General features: G+C 43.1%; 1 protein-coding gene across 1 annotated transcript in view; it reads left to right on the plus strand.

Annotated features, from left to right (window-relative positions):
* The first annotated feature begins 3,725 nt into the window (after nt 1-3,725).
* The window catches only part of ankrd50 (ankyrin repeat domain 50), a 36,304-nt gene continuing 21,542 nt past the window's right edge, over nt 3,726-18,487 (plus strand). Inside the window, exons 1-2 of the mRNA XM_083915367.1 lie at nt 3,726-3,945; nt 5,235-6,367. Coding sequence (XP_083771493.1) covers nt 5,862-6,367 — 506 coding nt within the window. The 5' untranslated portion in view covers nt 3,726-3,945; nt 5,235-5,861. The remainder of the gene's footprint in view (nt 3,946-5,234; nt 6,368-18,487) is intronic.

Consider the following 18,487-nt stretch of genomic DNA (forward strand, 5'->3'; position numbering starts at 1 on the left):
TGTGTAATTTGTGCAACACAGTCATACTTCTCAGTGAGTCAACGTTCAGTCACTGGGCTTCATCAAACAACGTCATCATACTTCTCAGTTAGACACATCAACTCTATAAGTGAGGGTGTAGTTGAGGGTTCAGTCACCAGTTTGTGTAGAGTTCGCAGGCTGTACAACCCTGTTGGGTTGAGTGAATGAGGGGCTGCATTGTCACCAGAGTCACAGCGAGTTGGTTGGGGTGGAAGTTGGGTCAAAAGCGCACTTTTGCCACCAGAGACTGGGCTTTGCATCCAGACTGTGGTTAGTTTTAAGCCCTAAACAACTTATGGGTATGTTTATGCAAGATTGTGGTTTTGGTTAAATGTTAATACATATTGTCTGTGTTTGGATTCAAGTCACTGCAAACATTTCTGTATGAAAGCACACCCAATTTATTTTGCTAACCTAATCATAAAAGTGCAACAATGCTGCAGTCAAGCTTGCATCGCAGCCGATTACTTGTTTTGTCCTTTGTCAGGTGTTGTGTCACAGTCTGTTACCGTATTGATGTGTGTATGCCCTGAATCAAATCTTATGCCCAAACAACCATCTAACCATAACCATGAATGTTAACTTAAATTAAAGCCCAAACATGGAGGGCAACGCTACAGGAAACAGGATTTGAAGTGGAAACTGACTTCAACACAAGACTGGGTTATCTCCACGAGAGCACAGACAGCATCCACTGTCAGTTATCAGAACCTTCTGCATGCACAAATCAAAGAAAAAGTCCCTGGAGTCCTACCTCAGGGAGTGATAAATAAATTGTAAGATCAGCAGCCTCGAGTAAGATCACAACACTTCAACCTGCAAGCCCCATGTGCATCCCTTCTGGAACGTATGGGGGAAAAAAATCACATTCCTGCTACAACTTGCTCACTTGCATCTCATTCCTAAAGTGGTTTATGTAAAAAACTCAATTTCGTTCTGCATCACACAACAAACCACAAGTCAAAGTGTTCAAACTTCACCACATTTCACCTGAACTAAAAACAACAACAAGATGTTTTGTTGCAATGTATGCTGTGAACCAGAAAAAAAAATGGATATGACGTGGCCGAGCTAATTCTTTTGCTTTCATTTCTCATTTCAGAATAAATCAGATATCATCAGTCTCCATATTCAGACTGCAAATTAGCGGCAAGCCTCCTCAAATCGTTGTCAAAAGTAAAACGTGATTCCAACGCACCTGCCTGCTGCTCACTAACAATGACAACATCTGGTGTGTCAGCTGTGCGGTTTGAAACGCATCATGGAAAACGGCTGAATGGTGGAAAAGAACAACCCGTAAATGTTTTTATTCACGAGTAATACTTCATTCATTGTTTTCCAGCAAATCCATAAACGTGCATAACTAAGAGTAGCTTCATTTCATTGGTAATAGGGGATAAAGGCTGCTCCAATATGTAGCACATACTACCTGTGTCGTATCTTAATACACATTATACCTTCCTGTAAGCCACACTTCTGTCGAGTACAAGACTTCATTGATTAAGTGTAGGTTGTTGCAATGTTGTACACCGGTGCTGTTTGAATCCATTAAACCACGGACGGATGTTCAAATACACAGGATCTCCTAAAATGAAAAGCCTTAGGCGAAGAAAAAAAACAGCGAGCCAACAAAATTTTTACATCATGTTTTTAAAGACGAAACTATTGCATCTCATGCCAACTCCGAAAGAGAAATATTCCACTGCATCAAAGCTACATCGCCCAGGAATGTTTGTACAATCTCACAGATGGAGAAGCATGTAATACAGCTTTTTAGAAATATAATCTCATCATCTGCTCTGCGTGTGTGTGCGTGTGCGTGTGTGTGCATGTGTGCGTGTGTGCGCGCGTGTGTGTGTGTGTATGAAAACAAGCCACAGATTTGAGCGATGAGCCAGCCACCATGACACAAACACAGTCTGGCTGATCAGGGTTTGGATTTTGTCCTTACCTTGTTCTTCAAATTTTCTGGCTTTCAGCAGTTGTTTTAATGCTGCTCTTAGTAAATTATTTTTATGGCAGGGTTTTATATGCTCTTTGAGACTGAGGATGGTCAAGGACAGGGAAAAAAGAGCAGTGTTTAGAGTGCTATGAGACGCACAATAACAGTGCCAGATCGTAGTCCTGCAAGGGCCCTGGGCTCATGTCTTTTGGGCCACCCTCACAATCATTTGTTTGGAAACACAACAAATAGCCAGTGCTGTTTGTTTAAAAACGCATATATATCCATACGTTTGTCTTTGAAAACAAGTTATTTTTCCCACCTATATTTAGGATGACTAAACTTATCTAAACACTATAGTATTTTAAGGGTAGTGTATGTGTTCTTTTACTGTAGGATGCAATTGGAATAACACTGTAGGCCACACTCTTAAATCATAGACTGTATAAAAAAAATGGACTTAGCCGGTCGCCGGGGCCCCTTCTCTCAACTTGATCCAATCATATTCGCCTCTGGGTGCCGCCATCTTGTCAAACTTTGACTCCTCCTCATTTCCTCTTACCAAAAAAGGGCATTGATGGGACATTGGGGGGAGGGAGATACATCCGTGTGGGTGACGTTTACAGAATTAGCCACATTAGCTGACATTAGCTCCACCGCCCGGGAGCTAGGCTAACAGGACACATTACTAGATAAACGAGACTGAGAGTCCCATGTCTCTAGCGTAGACTACATCGGCTCTGCGAGCAAAGTGCAGCCAGCGTTTATGTTATATGATTTAAACTCATATTCAACAGAGTACCATGCTGATAGACTGTAAAACACCAACCTTCACGGACTGAATCCTCCTGCTGCTCCAGATTAGCATCAGGTGTATGTGTCATAGATAGCAGGCTGTACTGCAAGTCCTGGTGAGAGTGCGGCTATGTAATTAGCATAACAGAGCTAATGTTAACACGGTGTGTTCCTAAACCATCTGTTGGTAAAGTTAATCGAAGAGCAAACCATCTTGTCACTCATAGTAACACCACCACACGGATGACTGCAGTCGAAGTCGAGATGACGGTGTTATCATGCTATTCCTGACAACTAGCCTCCAGAGCAAAGTGAGGGCCAAAGGCTAGCTGTCACTCAAGAGGCCACGCCAATAAGTATTCATAAACTTTAACCTCCAATAAACAATAAAATAAAAACTAGCCTGTTACAAAAATATTCACCCTCCTATGTGTTGTCATGGAGATATGACTTAAACATACAGACGGGAATGTTTTTTGCAAACAAGTCCTAAATAGGTTTAATTATGCTGTGAAAATCGGCCTGTTTAACATGGGGGTCAATGAAAAACTGCTCTATTGTGCAAACTGCTCCTACTGGACACTCGGAGAACATCAGTTTTGGGCACTTCCGTATTGCTTCAACCAGGAAGTCACTGTGCAGGGGCTTGCCTTAGATATGTATTTTTGTACTTACTACTACTACAAGCAAGAAAAATATGATTATTATGTTGCATGTGAAGACTACGGAAGCCCTAAAAGCTCATACATTACATACATTTTATTACCTTTTCCACTTTTTATCAAACAAATATCGAATCCCCTCATTAAATGTAACTAATGGCGACAAGAGGGTAAAACTCCAAGACTCCAACTCCCAAAAGACCTTGCGCCGCCCGCTGGTGTGTGTGCCCTGCATGCAGGCGAGAGAGCTGTAGAGTGTGTGGAGGCGGAGAGTCAGTCGGCTCACTGTGGAGCTGTGTCGGGCAGCAGGAGGAGCTGACGCCGACAGAAGAGACCGATTCAAAGAAAGACGCAAACGTCGCTCCAACGCACAAATTTCGGGCTTTGAATTGCACCGGAGGAAACGGACGACTGGTTTTAACGGAAGCGTATTCAACGTGGACAGAAAGGGAGACGACTACAAACGCAACACCCCCCACCTCCCCACCTCCCTCCCCAAAAAACAACAAGAGGAATCGGTGAGAGGTGAGAGGAAACCCGCTCGGAGCTCAGAGAGATATTTGGAAACTGTAGCGAAAATAGCGCAACACTCCACATTTGTCCGAATTGAAGTTTAAGGAGCACTTTTGTCAGGCTGCGGTCACACGGCAGGCTCCGTTTAACGTCTCCGTTAAAGGGGGGTTCTCTTCAAAGCATGCAACTGTTAGCTCGTCTGGACGGGCTTTAAAAAACACCAAACAACCATAGGTGTAAATTGTATCCTATCGGAAATGGGTGAGGTTTGTGCGGCCATACAAAAGACTTGCGCTGCCTTTTCGGTCACCGGAGTGAATGCGCGTCGTCTGCTCTGATGGATTATTTGTCGCCTTTCGCCCCCAAAAACACAACTGACCGCCGGGTATATGTTTCATTTTTTTATTTGGTTGGCTTTGTGTTGGAGGCAGGGAGCGCCTTAGCAAAACAGAAAGGTGGAAACGGCAGTCCGTGGACGACCTTTATTATTTGGCAGCGTTACAAAGTAACCAGCAAGTGTGTGTGTGTATGGTGTTGTGTGTGTGTGTGTGTGTTTTCTTGGCTGGGTGATATTTGCATTAGCATAGAGAGAAGCTTTAGCAGACAGTGATGAAGGACTAAATAAAAAGATGGTTAGACTGCAGTTTGCCAAAAGGCACCACAGAAATCCAATCGAGAGGAGCTTAACTTGTTTGCCTTTTAACCCTTTTAAAGATCCATCATCGTGGCATTGTTTTGGAGGTGGGTTACCTTCCACTTCCATGCATGTAAGTGACCCCTGTAAGTGCAGGAAAAAGGGGGTCCTCCTACCCCTACAGTTCAGGACGGATGTGGACCGTTTGGGATTTAAAGCCACATAGGAAGGAAGGAAGGGGGGGATCAGTGGATGGACTAGAGAAACTGGACGAACCCCTGCCAATAATTTAGTTGCAGGGCATGCAGACAGGCAGGCAGGCAGGCAGGCAGGCAGGCAGTGATGTGGGTTGTGGAGGATGAAAGCGCTGAAAAACCAACTTCCCCACCTTTTGTAGCTGCAGGAATAGAGTTAACCCTTCTTTGTAGGTTGGGAAATATCTATCATAATAAACAGTCGCGCGCTGTTGCAGGGGTACGTTTTTAAAAGCCGATACATTTATTGATTTCTGTTCACGTTGGTGGTTGTTTATGCCCTTCATGCTTGCCTTCAAGACTGTAAATTATGCCTCAACAAACATTTCCTCGAGTAGGATGGTTAACATAAGCATGATGTGGTATTTGAAATGTGTCCTAATTTAGCCATTCTTTCTGCTTCTGTTTTCCAGGGAAAGAGCCAGACTTAGTATGTTATTGGAGGGATTGACTCCGCGCTGGCTACATCTTCCATGTTAATGTAATGGAAACGCGCTTTGGTCACCCCTGGTAGCATCTGAAATGCATCAGCGGAAACATATCAGCAACTCCCATGGCTAATTGTATCAAGTGGTGGCGGCTCGAGTTTGCCAGTGGATGCACTCAAGAGCCGGGTGCCCTGCCATGCCCAGCGCCATGCTAAAGCAACACACTCATAATAACAAGGAGCACTCAGTTCAACCAGTGGGAAAGCTCTGGAAAAAGTTGGTGGAAAATCTATGGTTTGAGCTTCAATTTTGATTTCCTTTTTTTATTTTGACCTAGATATTCCCGTAACGCATCACAGCTCGGCTATTTTTCCTGCCATCTGCAGCAGCTCTGCTTTCTTCTCCACGTTTCCCTCAAGTTGCACTCACTTCTCAAAATCAACACCCAGGACGTCCAGACTGCAGCCCGCTTTCTCCGAGGCACATTCTCAGTCCGGCAAAATGGATGTTCGAATTTACTGCCGACCTCTGCTGGAGTTGAAAATGTGAGGGCCAGAATGAAGGGACCCCTATGAAGAGGAGGAATAGGCGGAATAGCAGCATCAGATCAAAATGGCCCAAACCAGTTTGCTGCAGGGGAAACGCTTTTACTGCCGGGAGTGGGTCTTCCATAAGATCCAGCATTGCCTTCAGGAGAAAACCAACAACCTCAGTGGAGTAACCAGCACTCCCAGTAAGCAGCCCCCGCTGACACCCGGCGGGGGTGCGTCCAACCCCGGCACTCTGACAGCAGGATCCACAAAGTCAGGTAGCTCGTGGGGAGTGTTGCTGGTGGGGGGCCCTGGAAGCGGGAAAAGTGCACTGTGCACGGAGCTGTTATGGCCCACATCTGCCCATGGAACCCACCGGGGTCTGCAACAGCAGAGCCTAGCTTTCCACTTTTGCCGCGCAGACGACTCAGACACGCTGTGTGTCGGCGGGTTCATCCGAGGTCTGGTGGCTCAGATCTGTCGCAGCGGGCTGCTGCCGGGATATGAAGAGAAGGTGCGTGACCCAGCTGTGCAGAGCACTTTGCAGCCTGGAGAGTGTGAGAGGAACCCCACAGAGGCTTTCAAGAGGTAAGGCGAAGCACACACAAAAATGCAGCCCTCTGTTTTTTTTTTTGCTCCTTAGTATAAACCACAGCCAAATGACTGTACCGATTAGCACACCTTGAGACGGGAGGAACTGATCCATGAGGTTATGGCTGATTAGTAGTCGATGGATGAAGATTTAATTAGCAACAATTTTGGCAATGCATTGTTCAAGTTATCAAGCAAAACAGAAAAACAATTCATTCACAAATATGATCACTTGCTGCTGTTCTCAGTTTTACACCTTTAGTAATTACTAATTAATATTATCGGTTAGACAAAACAAAACCTGGCTCATTGTCACTATTTTTACACTGACCGAACGTTAATTGAAAAAATAATTAACTGGTGAATTGCTATTAAGAACAACAGTTTGTTGGACCCCTACCAGAAATCACCTGCAGTCAGGGGTAAAAACCTGCATCTTATTTGCTTTCTATGACACACACTCGATGTAGAGGATTATTTCTAACACCTGAAATGGAAACATTCAAATTGGATCTTTTAACTCCCCTGGTGGCTCTAGGTAAGGTTTGAAATCGAGGAGGTAGGTTTGCCCAGAAATGTAAAATGCAAAAGCAACCCCTCCCCCTCCCTCCCCTCTCCACCTCCTGACCCTGATCTACCCCTCCCCCCTCTTTTTTTTTTGACTGCTCACACTCATCGCATAGCTCCGCCTCCGCAGCCTCTCCGGTTATTTGATGTCATGGTTTTGTTGGTTTTCCCCCCTGGTGTGTCATGCTGGGTGGGACTGTCTCTACTTGCCTTCTGATTCAAGAAAGGGCAGATATTTTTAAGTCGTAGCCGAGCTCAGGTGGCCAGAGACTCGGGAGGGAAGGAGCTTTGAACTGCGACTGACTCACTGACTGACCCGAGTGACTGCACTGCAGAAAGATGAAGTGCACATGGGAAACAGAAGTGAAGTACAGTAGGCTTGCGGACTTCCAGCGTTCTGCCCGGGCATGTAACACGATCAAGACGGACTGTTATTGTAGGCCGAGGCTTTGAAAGGAGCTGCACGTGAGCATGTGTGTATGTGGATTCCTCGCGCTTCTTGTCTACACAGTATAGGTCAGGCAGTCTATGCAGCACAGGCTGGAATGCAGCACTGAACACACACACTCACGCTTCTTGTCTGGCCATCTGGCGATGGTTATTGCACCATCTCAACATCACACACAGGGGGGAAAAAGTAGGTCAAACGTTCAGCAAGGTAAATAATTTTTTAAACACTCACCAGAGCCAACCGCTCAACCCACGCTTTTTTTTTAAAGCACACTTGTCCCCCAGGAAGTGAGCACTCCTCTTGTCATCTGCTTGTAACCGTGCAGCCTCTGCCGATGACTCCGACCCTCTCAGATAAAAGGCAGGTTATCGTGAGGACATAAACGGAGAGTGAACCCAGCTAGGACGGACATCTCACTTTAAGCTCTGCTTCGTGTCACGATGGACGTCGAGGGCCTTTTGCAGACAGCAGCATTTGCTCACCCTCTGCCCCACGGAGCAAGTATCTTTGTAGCACTCGAGACCTCAGGCCCTAAAGCTGCAGACAGCAAAGACACCACGCTTATCACCACAGCGTGTTTTGTTCGTGAGCCAAATCAGCACTTTCGGGGGAATGCCTTATCGCCATCTCAGGTGTAAAAGCGCTCCAGGGACTGTTGTACACAAATAATCCGAGCCTCTCCCCTGTTGTTTTGGATGGTCACAGGAAGCTAGATTAAGATTGCTGGCTGGATCTGGCTTTGACATTTAAAATCAAAAATTCAAAACAGCGCAATAAATTGTAGGGTGTAAAACTTTATGATTATTCCAACATTATGGTCCCTAATTTATGTCAGGGATAAAAATTCACACAGGGGTGCCTACCTCATATTCAACAGATTCTGGCCTGTACTTTACTCAATAAAAGTCCTTCAAGTTTCATTTAGTTAAGGGCCTTGTTTAACGCAGACCCCCCCCCCCCCCCCCCCCCCGACCTCCTTCCAGCTGTGATTTTAAATGTTAGCCAGTGAGTGAATGCAAGAGGCCCTGTCGAATTCTTTAGCAGAGTCAAAGACAAACAAGTCTGTTTGTGGATAGTAATCACCAGCCCTGTGTTAATACATTGAAACTGGTTCAGACACAGGTTTACGTCCACTCTGTGCTACTCGATCGCTTCTTGTCCCATCTGTACATCTGCAGCCACAGCCGACCACATGTTTACAATTGACCTTTATAACCATCAATCCCCTTCACTTTTTACGTAGACACTTTTTACACACTTGAAAACAAAATCACCGGTTCCAGCTTCTCAAATGGGATTATGCTAGTACAGCCTGACTGATGATCTTATTGATTACCGATACGACGGCCGTAAATATGTAAACAGACATTTCTATGTCTATCGTGCACCGACATGACTCTGCAAAGGTGCTCAAGGCTGCTTTCCTAAACAAATAATTTGATTAAACAATATTTAACATCATTAGACATCCAATTTATGACACTGTCAATTCTAATTAAAATAAAGCATGAATAAAAATAAAAAACAGCCATGTGACACCATTTCTAAGTAACCGAAAGCACCGTTTTATTGCCGTTCTGGAAAAAAAGTTTTCATATCGGTGCACAGGAAAAGATAGACGCCGGTACTGATATGGTCGACTGACATATCGGCCCTATTTTCTTCAATAATGTTGTATATTTGGACTGTTGGTTAGATAAAACAACATTTAAAGGTGCCACCGTGGCTGTTACGGACCTGTGAAAGAAAATATAGATGAATCAATAATGACAGAAGTTGTTATATTGATTTGAGCCATGGCGTCTAGCCTTCCTAGAATACATTCTCATTTCAAATGTTACTAAAAGTAATGTGCCGCATTAGCAGGGCCGATGCAGCAAATGTTCTCCGGATGAAAGACAGTTTGACCTTTCAGTTTGCCTTTCTTCTGCTTCAAGTCTACCAGTACAAGCTGATGATGATGCCGACAATAGAGTTGATAATTACAACACATTGTACTATCTGTAGGGTTTTACACTCGGGTTGAAGTGTACCACCAAGTTTTTTTATTTTTAGACAAAGCCAAAGCACAGTCCTCTGTGTCGTTACTCTCCACAGCCATGTTTTGACGGGGGTCCGCCGGTTTGAATGCAATTGTGAGTTTTATGCAACCAGTCAGCCTCCTGCCATCAAACATGCCTCACTTTCACTCTTACGGACAAAAGAGCCAGCTTCAAATAGGTGGATTTAGCACAGCCATGTGGGTCAAACTAAAGGCAACGGGGTTTTTTTGCTGATGGGACAAAGCTGCCTTTTAGTTTAGGCGTGACCTTATGTGGATCTGTTGTTTGGCAGTTCTCCACTAAAAATGAGTTAGGTTTGAGTTGCAACTGGACACATTTCTTTTTCTTTGCAAAGGGCACATGCTTCAGAAATGATGAACGACCGAGGCTTAAATTTGTGAACATGGTTTGAAGTTTCTTGGCAGGAGTTTATTTCCTCCGCATGTCCGTGGAAGAAATTGATGCCGCAGTTCCGATCTGTTTTCTACGAGACGGTTAAAATGTTGATTTTTCTGGCAGCTACATCAAGCATTTCATTTCTGCCTGTGGCTCGTTTGAAATAACTGTTGAAAATTCAGATAAGTAGTTACGTTATTCAAAACAGAAGCGTGATTAGATCTAGTCTGGTAGCCTCCAGTGAAAGTCAATGTTGTTTGGCTTTTTCCAAGTTGTCTTTTAACAAGGCAGCACGGCATTACCGGCTCATAGCGAACCTTGTTTCGCGCATTCTGACAAGTGAATTCCAGTTATTGGATCTTGGAAACGTAGAACATCGAGAGTGTCAAAGACGGAGATATAAATAAATCTGTCTGCAGAGATGCCTTGACATCTTGTTACTGAAATGAGAGAAAACCCTCGAACGATGTGAGATAAGTGGAAAGTAATATTTCCAGCTATGTGTCTGTTGGCTCTCTTTGTCTGATTTTTTTGAGCACGGTTCAAACTGAGGCACATTTTAGTTGAAAGTAAAACTAACCAAGACACTTTTTATTGAGTTTTTGCAGGAGCTTTTCTGGGTTTTCTGCCTTTTGTATTGACTTCTTGACTGTTACACATTTGGCAGCCCTGCTTATTGGGGTTAAAGGACGCTAAATGAAAGTGGCCTTGTGCCTTTTCATGTGGTGCACGGCTGTGGAAAACTCGCTGCAGATTAGGGCCACATTTTAGAGAAAGGAAAAAAAAGGCTCCCAGTGTGACGCATCAACTCCAATTGAGCAGATGAGGAGAAACAGCGGTACTGGTGCGGCTGCAATGATGACTCAGCAATTGGTGGCCAGCGTCTGTCTCCACGCCACCGGCGGATGATGTGTGCGTTAATGTGAGGGCTTGTTTGTGTGTGGATCTGCCTACATGCTTGTGTGGGCATGCATAACTTGTTCATATTATTGTTATCTCACTCAACAAATGAAGCTCATACAGGACTGTTTTTAAGCTGCTATAAAAGGGCTCATTCAGGAAGGGACAGGAGGGGTTGCACTTGATTTTGTTACTTTCTGAATAATCATTTAGGCTACGTTCACGCTGCAGTTCCAAGTGACCTGAATCAGATTTTTTTCACTCATATGTGACCCATATCTGATTTGCTTTCGACAGTGTGAACAGCACAAGTCGCAGTGAATCTGACATTTTCCGAATCCGAATTAAGCTACTTTTAAATGTGCTACTGAATCGGATACGTATCAGATTTTTCTGAATGTGACCGTAATCTGAACAGCCAGGTGGCATTTAATTTTGACCCGTGTTGCAGTGTTTTGTAAATGAATGACAAATGAAGTTGATTGAAAAAAAAAAGTGTGCCACAGGTGGGAGCCAGGAACAGAATCGAAACAAACATGGCCGCATCCAAATACTCATCTGTTGCCGTTATTGCTCCACATAGAGGCATCAATAAAATATGATTTTTTCTTTCTCCTCTTCTTCCTTCTCGATATAACCCCACTCACAAATTTGCCGACTACAGCCACACACTGTTTTTAGCATAAAGCCATAAAGTCCTACAATTCTGCTTGCCGTCGCCATGTTCGCTTTGGTAAACACGGTAGCGGCGTGAGGTCATCAATCAACTGCGCATGCGGGGGACTTCAGGAGCGTGAGCTGTTCACACAGCCTCCGTAGACAGGCCACATTTAAAGACGTAAGGTAAACAGCCAAACAAAGAATTGAATTTAAGCAATAAATCCGAATTGTGCATTAAGACCTGCACTGTGAACATCGCCTAAGTCTATGAAATAAAAAAAAATGGTTAAAAAGACATCAAATGTTTGTAGAACCCAAGGTTAAGTCTTATCTGGTCTGACCAAACGACCAAAGCCGGAAAGTATATAGTTTACAATTACAGAAGAAAGCAGAAAATCCATTTTTTTGAAAAACTAGAACCAGTGAATCGTCAGCGTTTTTGCTTGATAAATTACTTACATGGCTAATAATATAATAATATAATATTCATTACTAGATAAGGAGCAACCAAAGCTAAAGTTTTGAGGAAAAAAAACATCTTTAGGTATTATTTATAAAGAGTTTAACACTTTAAACCCCAGCCAAGCTGCTCCATGAGGACGGTATGTGTTGTGGCTTGAACACATCTGATTGACGGTGGTTTGGCAACAACGAGCAAACAACCCCACAACTGTCATCACATTTTGATTCAAATACTGCTACACTCTGATTGGTGGGCATCCTTATGTGACATCAGCTTTTTCCTACTGAGTCTGCCCACTTCAAAGCAGTGAGGAAAAGCAATGCAGAAATGTCTCCCGTGAACTATCCAAACGGTTCTAACCGTGGCGCCTTTTTGTGTATATTGGATCCTGTCACTCAAAGTTAGAAACTGTTTGAGAATATATGTTTTCTTGGCTTTAAGTCAAATATCTTATATAGTTTTCTCATGATGAACTAGTTGCTTCAGCACTGTAATTTGTAGTAATAGTTTATCTCACATTCATGCAGTTCACACCAAATCTGTTGAATTGTGGTAAAACCAAAAATCCCGTCCGGGCAGGCACTGGACACCTTGCAGATTTACCTGTCCGCGTTGAAATCCATGTGAACTGTGTGTATTCGTGCGCTGAGAGACACAAAGAGAGTTGTGTGAGGTGAGCAGAGATCGGTTCGAAGTCAAACTGTGGCAGGAGTGTCGGCGGGGAGTAGAGGGAGGGGTTGAAAGGATGAAATTTCAGATTCCTTTGACAGTATTTGATAGCTGACCAGGAATGCACACCTCGTCTGTGGTTGGGAAGAGCTTGGGGGGTCTGGGATTATTATCCTAGGTATGTGTGCTGGCCAGAAAAGAAATGTGTGTGTTTACACTTTTGCAGATCATTAATAGGTTGCATTATAGGGGTTAAGAATGATGACTAGTGACCGTTGAAGAGGCCGGATTTGAACGTTTTCAATTAGAGTTTGGTCTTTATGACTCTGGGGATTTTGACCAACCTATTAACAAAGTAGGTACAGCAACTTCAAATGGCAAGTTAAGAGATAATCATACTTTTTAACAGTGTGATGTCATTAAAAGGGTCAGATTTCAAGATGGATCACACTCCCTGATGCAGCCCTCACCCTCATCAGAACATGTGGATGTTGTGTGTGTGACCAGTCCCATGACAGGGTATTTAAAATCCTAAAACATCATAAGACTTCATCTCAAAGATCATCAGATAGCAAGTTTTAATTTGAAAGACATTGGTAAGGGTTGATATGGGGAACCAGTTAGGGCTTCTTTTTTTTAAAAAGAAACCATTGTTTTTGTGTATATGTGGCTCTCACACACACTTCCAATCCCCCTGACCAAGCAGCCTCCAGGACATTGTTCCTCAGACAGCTGGAGGCATTTGTCTGCTTGGAATCCAGCACAGAATTGATTGTGCAAATCCATTAAGCCGAGATGAGATTCTCGCATTGTCCAGCATGTTTGAAGAACAGCAGAAGCAAGCACTTTTTAAAAAGACTTACTTAGGACCGTTCAAAAGTGATTGGAGTCTTTTTTTTTTGCTGATGTGTTATGTCAGTGTATGAGGTAATCTGCCATTGACTGCTCGTGGAAAACACCTGCTTTGACTGAGGTGTGGCTGAAGTGGAATATGCTTCAGTTTCAGCTTTGAGAGACTTAAATGTTGTGATACTAGTGCCAATATGATACTTACATTTAGATTCTTCAACAGATTTTTATCTCACTTTTTGACATTCCCTCAACAGAAGCAGGAGTACAAGCACTCAAATAAATTCATCTGAAATTAATAAAGACTTTATATAAATCTGAAAATATATTTTCCTCTCATCTTCATCCGCTTATCCGGGCTCAGGTTGCGGGGGCAGCAGCTTTAGCAGGGGACCCCAAACTTCCCTTTCCCGGGCCACATTAACCAGCTCTAACTGGGGGATCCTGAGGCGTTCCCAGGCCAGTGTGGAGATATAATCTCTCCACCTGGTCCTGGGACTTCCCCGAGGCCTCCACCCAGCTGGATGTGCCTGGAACATCTCCCTAGGAAATTTAAATTTAAAATTATATATTAAAAAAAGCATTCCATGCCAAATTTTACTATGTGACACGATAATTTGGTACTCGTTTTTTTGGGACATTATCATTTGCTTGTGACAATAATGTCTTTACAAATTCAGCATTCAGTAGTTGTTATTTAAGTCTGGACCAAAGTGTTGGACTGACTGACTGACTGACTGACTGACTGACTGACTGACAGACAAGCTAGTGGGGCTAAAACAGAGGAGATAAAACATTTAGAATCCGAGATATGAAATGCGGGCAGAGTAGCTTCATGATTTTAATAATTATAAAAACATTGCCTGATTCACGGCTGCTGTAAACAAATGATTATTAAGGCCATTTTGTTTTTGGGTGAAAAATAGCTGATTTACTGCTGCAAGGTTGACCCCCTTAGAGGGTTATCTGCCTGATAAAAGGCTCTCAGCACAAATTAATGTAAATATGTCTGACCGCAGCTTACATAACCGCAGTTCTGCTCTTGTGTAGCCACTTTGCATCAACCCTTAACAAGCTCTATTCAACGCATACCCATTTAAAATAAAAAAGCTGTAATGAAACTGTAGATTTAGAGTTTGTGACCAATCAGATAAAGCTCGAGTGAGATGATAACGGATTGAAGAGGAAGCAAGAGCATACGGCTGATGTAACGGGGAGAATGCAGTTAAGGTGTCTGAGCCTGGCTGCTCAGAACATTTGCTCTCAGCATCACTCGCATCAGTCCTATTGTCCGCATCAGTGTGATAACTACGAACAACATGATTGCACTAACATTATGCATAACGTAAGAATCGCACAAGAAAGCATGAAGGAAAAATCTGCTTGATTGTTCTTTCACTTTGGGGGAGCTGGTGCATGAGTCAGCTGTTGTCGTTCAACTCTGTAGCACTAAGCTCTCCTGTCTTTGCAAAGACGCTGAGCAGGCTTCCTCCAAATTGACTCGATACTAACTAAAGAGATGGGAGTTCTCCTAATAAAAATGCGCCTCTGGTTTCCCACTGATCTTGGTGGAAAGCTTAGTCGGTATCACTCCTGCGTGGCGGTCTGAAGCGATTGATTGTTTGTTTATTTCACTCTCCGTTTCTTGAGCTTCCGCTGTATCCCTGTCAGTTTTTATGTGTGCGAGAGTAGTGGTGTTTGGGTATGTGGCATGGATTTCAGGCTCTGCGCCCGCTCTATAAAGCGAGCTGTGTAAATTTGTAAGGCTCTGGCCCTTTGCCCGGCGCTGCCCTGTCGGCTCAGACATCTTCACTAAACGTCACACTGAAAGCTTCACTTTACACATTGTGGTGGGAGCGATGGCCGCTGCAGTCGCGAACACAACACGACAGATGGTGAGTGCATTAGATGCATTTCACTTCCCCCTTTTCTACTTGTTTTTTGCTTGTCTTATATTGCAGTTGGCACTCGGACATATGTTGAGGACCTGAACAAGAACCAAAGTAGTTTGCGCAAATGTCCACGGTGTGTGGCTGAATCATTTTTACTTTTCTGGCTCAGGTATGCTGCAGGTTTTTTTTCTGGCAAACTAAATCAGCTTTTCCTGAGCTTATTTTCTCTCCATCTCCAGTATCCCGTGGAGTTTTCTTTGTCTGCAGTCTTTTGACTCTTTGACAGCCCGAAAGTAGCTGAATTGTGAGAGAAGAATGTCTCTTTGTTTTGCCCACTTGCTGTCACTGTGGATTTGATTGTTTCAGTAGGCAACATGGCCTCACACACACACACACACACACACACACACACACACGCACGCACGCACGCACGCACGCACGCACGCACAGAGTCACCCCTGTGGATGGACATTCCTTTTGGCAAGGCTCCCAGATGGTGCTGCAGGTTCTCTGTGGGCTGCAGCCATCAGATGGAGTGATTGACTGCGTTTCTGAAAGGCTGAGTAACATAACGACAGGGCATAAAGGTTGAAGTCACTTTGCACTGATTTCTTCCCTGCTGAGGGTACAAACTGCTTGCAAAGCTTATAGAGAATGTGCAAAAACAGGTTGAACAGTCCAGTGTTCACCTGAAATGACATTTTGAAAGATTTCATCTGGTGAAAAAAATGGCAATTTGTGGAGGAGCTGATTGACAGAAAACAATCAACATTTTTATTTCTCTTTGTTGCTTTTCTCATTACTGTGAGTGATGTTTTTTTAGGGTTGTAGACTGTTGTGCGGGACAAAGAAGGCTAATTGAAGAATTTCCCTTTGGCTATAGGAATTTGTGATAAGAATTTTTCAACAATATATCAATATTTGCAGCCATTTTATGCACTAAAATTAATTAGCTAATACAAAAAATTAAAGCTTAGTGAATGAAAATAATCTTTGTTTGTAGCTCTAATTCCATCCCAGAATGGTAACCATTTTGGAAAACTGTGTTTCAAGTTGTTGAATGAGGGTTTTATTTTGATATGTTGGTTGTTGGCATGATATAGTAGGCAAGTTAGAGGCTAGTGTGATTTCAGAAGAACTGAAAGTAAACCTTTTGGGGGGGGATCATGGTTTTCATGTGCTGTAGCTGATTGCCTTCATGTTTTTTTTTTTAGCGTGCCAGTCAGTGTTTAATAAGGTGATTTTTCTGGTAAGTTCGTATTGAAAGGTCAATCCCCACATGGATAAATGAATCAGTATTAAAAGGCGTTAAAAAACACCAGACAGAAGGATCACAATTATACGAGCAATAATCAGAGCCACAATGCAAACTCAGTTTAAATCAGTATGTTGCAAAATGAGCTACAATCAGCATCAGAAAACTTTTAAATATTGTCCAAAAGGTCCAAATAATGTTCCCCAACATAAACAGTCCATAATTAACTTAAAAATCCCTTTATGGTTTCCAGCACAACAAACAAAAGAATTTCAGTTTGTTTGATTCCGTTTTAGTTGTTGTTGTTTTTTTGTAGGAGTGAACCCTCTTCTCAAACTAAATAATAAAGGATCTCTGATAAGTTTCAGTTTCGTTTTCCCCGTTCTCTCCGTGGAGAACAAGTGAATCTAAAAGTATAGAGCTGTTCTATAGGAAAGAGATCCTTAAATGACTTCTGTTGGGATTTGACGCTGTTCAGAAAATACAATTAAATAAAATTAACTTAACGTTCAAGGGGGGGGCGGGGGCATTTTTGGCGCAGCACATAGCCCCCCTAATGTGATGGTAGGCGAAACACTACACTTGAATATTAGATGTGGAATATGCACTTAAAGCTGTCTTTATAAAGTACAAATCCTCAGCACAAGCTTTTCCAATTTAGTGCAGTTTCCTTCCTTTTGACAACTTTTGATTTACTCTGATGTTGCACATTGTTGCAGGGAGTTCAAACGTATTGCGACTAAGACACAGCGTTAAATCTGATTTGACCTGTCAGATTTTGCATTACTTCATTTGGGGGAATTTTGTAATGTAACATCAGGCTTTTACACCAGCACTTCTCTAGAGCAACCGAGGGGAAGTCGTTGTGCAAACAGCCTCTTCTGTATGTCCCAGTACTTTGAACTAAAAGCACCCAGACCTTCACCCCAGCTATTCCTATTCCTGCCCCTGTGTGCTTAAGGATAATGAGCTGTGGGTAAAATGTTAGCCTGAAATGGTGGATGCTTAAAAGGGAATGGCGTTGGAGCCACGGGCTTAGTGACAGGCTGTTGAGCATCCAGGAGACGTCTCATTAAAACACGATTTTAGTGTTTTATGACAAAGCTTACAAGCAATGTCAGTTCCATTAAGGCAGAGCGGTAGCTGAAGAGTCCCATCTTCTGGAAGGTGACTGATTTTTATCTACGAAACAGCTACCCGTGAAAAAACCTCAGACGCCCCAAAGCTGTCTCTCTACTCTTGAATCTTGAGTTTTCATGTCGATTAATTGATTCGCTCAGCACTTTTTTTAATTTTTTTTTTATAAAGTTTAATTAACCTAGACCCAAATTAAAATGTCACTAATATGAAATCCTCAGATCCTTTATCACGGCCGGTTAAGCTGGAAGTCATTTATGAGTCTTGGGAAATTACATTTCCCCAAACGGACGTCTTATGGCCGGCTTCAAACTGTTGGTGGCAGTCACGGTGGAACAGAGCTCTTGGCAGAACAAATACAATTCCACTGAACAAAAAATGCATGTGTTAGCTATCCAGCTTCAGTTAGTGTTTATGTGTGAAGTTACACATTAGCACTGGAGCAAGTAGATCTCATGTCTGGCTTGCTGTTAGGCCTCGGTAAAAGGTTAATGTAGCGTTTAAACTGTTAGATTTGTTTATGCCCAGCTGTGTATTGATGTGAGACTTGATACAGAATACTATACATCACGTTTGCTTTATCAGCGGATGCCACAGCACTGGTTTGAATTGGTCTTCACATTCAAACATCAATATGTGTTGCAGGGATATTTGTCGACATTTCGGACAAAACTCTGGGTGTTTAGCTGTCATGCCAGTGGCTGAACGGATTCCTCTCCACGTCTTTGATATAGTTTCAAGGCTGAACATTGAGCTCCCAGGCAAAGTTCTTTTTTTTTTGTCAAAGAAAAATGCTCACTGAATTATAAATGACTGTATCTGCTCTGGATGTTTCT

The sequence above is a fragment of the Echiichthys vipera genome (assembly GCF_963691815.1).
Source record: "Echiichthys vipera genome assembly, chromosome: 6".
NCBI classification, from domain to species: domain Eukaryota; kingdom Metazoa; phylum Chordata; class Actinopteri; order Perciformes; family Trachinidae; genus Echiichthys; species Echiichthys vipera.